Raw genomic sequence first — 4865 nt, forward strand, 5'->3', positions numbered from 1 at the left:
TACGTCATTAATAAAATCCAATTGTTAGAATATTCACCTTCTAGGATATATTTTTAATTGTTAACGTCTCATTCTGATGTACGGTCGCTTCTAATTGCATTTAACCGTCGTTACGTAGACGGAAAAAACCTGTACATATAGTATTGACACGCGATGGCTTACATCAGCATATATTGGCTTAATAAGCCGTTGGACTCACGTCGTCAAACCAATTGAACGGACTATATGATAACTGTACAAAGTATCAGATTAGTTTTGACATCTTAGAGTGGGAGCACACCTTTTACTAAACTACCGATGTCGTTGTGCGATTGTCGAATGTTTCGCAGTTATTCAACAGTTTAGTTACACAATTAAAAATCGAGTAGTGTGTGCACCTTCATATAAGCTCATAGGAATCAAAGCAAGACTAAACAGTTGTGCGATAGTCTAGTCAAATGTGGGCGTGCGTACTTACTATAGAAACGGAAAGGGGAGATGTAAGGAGAAAATGAAATTTAATAAAGACCGTCTGTCGTAGTTCTTGAAAAAAACAGAGATAATATTATTTTCACAGTATTTCTGTAGTTGATATGTGTCGTAAATTATAGACCAGTCAACCAGAAGTCATAGAAATATCAAGTTTGGTTTATTTAAATGTTACAAAGTTTATGCATTAAATAGCTATATCTTGGAAAAATTAAATTATTTAAACTTTCGTGAGACATTTTATAATTAATTATTTACGGCTTAATAATAAGCGTGGAAGCAGTTCCGCGTTTCGTCTGATGAGTGTGGTGCCGGAGATTTAATTTTAGTCCCTTTTCACCCTTAAGAGGTAAAGAATGGGAAGGAAAAGTGGATTTGACGGTGGAGGAGACGCATAGGAAAGGAAATTATAAAAAAAGTTTAATTAGAACTGGACTGGCATAATGTGAATACTAACTAGCGGCAGTTAGTTCATTAAATTTATGCCTGGCTTGAGCAGGCGTTATGTCAATGATTAAAACATAGTAAAGAAAGACAAATAAAATATAACATCATGGATAGTTATTTTAATATTAAATTATCGCCAATAGCCTAATGGTTTGGGTTACGGACTACCGATCTTGTGGTCGAGGGTTCGAATCCCGCCATTTGATTATTGTGAACCATATCCTAGCACAAGCCTAGAGCTTAGTTGGAATGGTTAAAGGAAATATTAGTAAATTAACAAAAGCCTACTAATGTTTTTATTTAAAAAAAAATACTTATTTTTCTTTCTTAATACAATTTTCTGGTCCAGCATTTTCTTACATATTACAGATAAGATATCTTTTTTGTTACTAAATATAATTGGAGGTTATGAATAATAATAAAACAACAATGTGCAAATATTTTAATTGACAACAAATAAATTTCTTTATATTAAATTGACACATTTACAATATTAATAAATGATTTTCATTACATAATTTTCAATAAATAGCTCGTAAAAATACAAATACAAAATAATAAAATCGTTCAATAGGCCTTGATATATAGGCCATCATGAATATTAAAAACATAATTATGCAATGAATATAAATTATAAAAATAAATTAGAGATCTTGGAATGTTTTTTTTTAAATTGGGGCAAACAAGATGCGGTATCGATAAATGTTATGTTTAAATTATTTAAGGTTATGATTCCTGTATCTGTTAATATATTTACTACAAATAAAATTTGGAATAAAATAAACTAACTTGAGACATATGTCAAATTGTAAATGATAAACTTATAAAAAGTTTTCCTCATAAGAAATACCCATCAATAAAATTATTTTTTCTTAAAACAAACACTAATATTAGATTATTTAAATAATGACTATAATTTTTAAGTGAATAAAATCTGACATATAGAGCGCTACAGATACATTCAACTAAATCTAAAAAATGTCTTTTTAAACCACTATATATGTTATTTATTTTGAAGCAGGTATAGTTCACAATTCTAGCTTCATTAAGGCCGTTTCTCTAAATAAACTAGTATTTCTTAATAACTATGACAGACATATGAATATATTTTTTTATATTATTGTATTCGATAAAACGTAAACTGAACTATGTTAAAATATTTGATAAAATAAAAATAACTTTTAAACATCTCGTATTGTATTAAATATTTTAATTTTTCTAAATATTTTCATTTTAATTATATCAAAAACTAGGCATTGCTCGCGACTTCGTCTGCGTAAAATTAAAAAACATAGCCTATGTTACTTACTGATAACATAGCATTTTAATGGTGAAAGAATTTTTGCAATCGGTCTAGTAGTTTTTAAAATATTTCAATACATACAAAAATCTGAAATTCCAAATTTTCCCTTTTTATAATATTAGTCTAGATGTAATCTATAAGCACTTTTAAATGGTAACACTGTAAAATTCATAATCATGAGTTTACTATAATTTCATAATAAAATTGCTTTTATTGGAGTATTGTTTTTTAGAGCATTATAGCCTGACCAGAAATATAAAAACTTCGCCATATTGCGGAAAAATATGGCACTACTTGCGCACGTTAAAAGTGATGGTAAAAATCGATTGAAACGCCCCAAAGCTACGATTTTTAATTCTCATTTAGGCTTTATTTTAATATTATTTAGATTGTAATAGATGTAAAAAAGACCATTATATAACCCTCAAATTGTATAAATTTACTATATTAGGCACTTATTAGTTACTAATAAATTTATGTCTTTAAAGGCCTGTCCCACTGGCCGATAGAGGTTCAGATAATTTAAAAATGACGTCACAGTCAGATAAGGTAACAAAATCTGATATTTCAGTCATATATTTTACACATTGGTTTGTTATCAGACAATTTACAATTTGGTGGGACAGGCTCTAAATGTCTTATTAGTTATATGTGTATGGCCTTTAATTCAGATCAAAGATAAATAAATTCTTTATTCATTTCTTTTATAAATGTCAGTGTAATAGTTTATTGTATAAATCTTATGAAATTTATATAATTCCTTAGCTTAGTAAGAGAGAGAGTTTAGTAAATTGAATTATTATGGCAGTAAAATATTTATTTCGAAACGCATAACACGACTAAAGAAAACTCATCTTTATAACCCGACTAAATAATACAGAGAGCTCTCTGTATATCACTAGAGATGGATACAACTGGATATAATACTAGAGAGGCGAAAAATATGATTTGCCTTAAAGACATTACTCTGGTATATACGACTCTAGAGAAATATAGTGCAGCAAACTTGTCCGGCCCGGTGTCATATACTATTGGGCAATCTGTCAGTGTCCCACTTTGAACAATCATTTGAACAATAGACAAATGCTCGCATTGGTACAATATGAGGCAGCTTTAAATGTGGTACGCTGTTAGTTGCTTTTCATTGAGTAATAGTTTTTTGTAAGAGGGTGAATTTGACCCATTACAAGGAACTATTCCTATAATGAAACACTGTTAAAGGCCCTGATTGTACACCGAAAACGATGTTATGATATACATTTCCATCTGTATATAGTTTCACTTTTTGTTGCGGGTCGCTAGTGTTGTGACGTCATCAGTTACCAACCTTCTCAGTGCTGTAGTACTGCTGCGCCAGGTCGAACAGTTCCCGCCGCATCAGCTGCGCCTGCGCCCTGAGCTGCTGCTCCCGCGACCTTATCGCTCTGTACTGCTCTTCACGCTCCTCCGTACCTTGAGGTGTCAACCAGCGTAAGTAGAGCTCTGGAACACAAGAAACATATATGAAAATGCAAAAACCAGTGTAACAACTCAAATATAAATAGTGATAAGCTAAACAAAGTATTCCCGCGTTAATCAAATGGATAAATGATAACGAAGGCATTTGACATTGGATAACAATTACCGTTACCATGGAAACCTTGCTTCCTCCATGTCAGCTTGTATGGTCTCTTTCCCATAAAGGGTTTTTTCCTTTTATTTACCCCTTAGTTTAATAACACGACAACAAACAGCCTATATTGTAAAAGTAAATTAAGGATTTCTTATAAAAAAAATAATTAAAAATATGCTGTCATCGCCGACATGACATAACAAAGAAGTGTGTTTACATTTTATAATATTAAGTACTAGCTTTATCCATGACTCCGTTCGCGTGAAGTTAAAAAAAAGTAAGTAGCCTATACGTTCTTTCAGACTATCGTCTTTATCTATACCAAATTTCATCAAACTCTAACAAACATCCATACATCTAAACATTCGCATTTATAACATTAGTTAGATATTAGTATAGGTTACCTTCCCATATAACGAAGCTCATAGGTGCGACGGATGGCCAGATGACGTTGTGCGTGGGCTCATAGAGTGGGTTGATGTAGCCCGCCAGCTCCTCGGGCCGGTTCAGCCACGACCACACGCTGGTGGTCTGCGCGTACACGCCGCAGCCCGCGCGCTCCTGCTCGCTGTCACACAGGAACGTGCCTGCGCAGTTTGATATGTTACAGACTAGCTTTAACCCGCGATTTTGTCCGCGCGGATACAACAAAAGTTACTATCTGAGTTGCTATCCTTTTTTTTATAACATAAAGTGGCAAACGAGCAAGCCACCTAAATCTGCCAAAATGGCGAAGTGATCGCTATCCATAGACATCTGTAATTGCAGATGAGTTGCCTACCCTAAATAAGGAGAAGACGCACATAAAGAGAATATATCCCCTTTATGTACGTCTCCGCCACCGTCACATCGACGTTCCCTTTCCATCCCATTATTGGGAAAAAGGGTGGGAAGGAAAAGGGAGTCAAGTTGGGCCTCCGGCACCACACTTATCAGACGAAACGCGGAATTGCTCCCCCTTCACGCCTGTCTTCTGTGTCGTTGTATTCAAATGGTTTCTAATTCTACATGGTGAAAAGTTCTACATCTTCACAT

At 33.3% G+C, this 4865-nt stretch overlaps 1 protein-coding gene across 1 annotated transcript in view; it reads right to left on the reverse strand.

The window, feature by feature from the left end:
• Positions 1 to 2774: 2774 nt before the first annotated feature.
• The window catches only part of LOC106110989 (myotubularin-related protein 9), a 6745-nt gene continuing 4654 nt past the window's right edge, over positions 2775 to 4865 (reverse strand). Inside the window, exons 8-9 of the mRNA XM_013292958.1 lie at positions 4235 to 4445; positions 2775 to 3700 (exon numbers count right to left, since the gene is read on the reverse strand). Of these exons, the coding sequence (XP_013148412.1) occupies positions 3534 to 3700; positions 4235 to 4445 (378 nt within the window). The 3' untranslated portion in view covers positions 2775 to 3533. The remainder of the gene's footprint in view (positions 3701 to 4234; positions 4446 to 4865) is intronic.

This window comes from Papilio polytes, unplaced genomic scaffold (assembly GCF_000836215.1).
Source record: "Papilio polytes unplaced genomic scaffold, Ppol_1.0 DF824180.1, whole genome shotgun sequence".
In the NCBI taxonomy this organism is placed as follows: Eukaryota; Metazoa; Arthropoda; class Insecta; order Lepidoptera; family Papilionidae; genus Papilio; species Papilio polytes.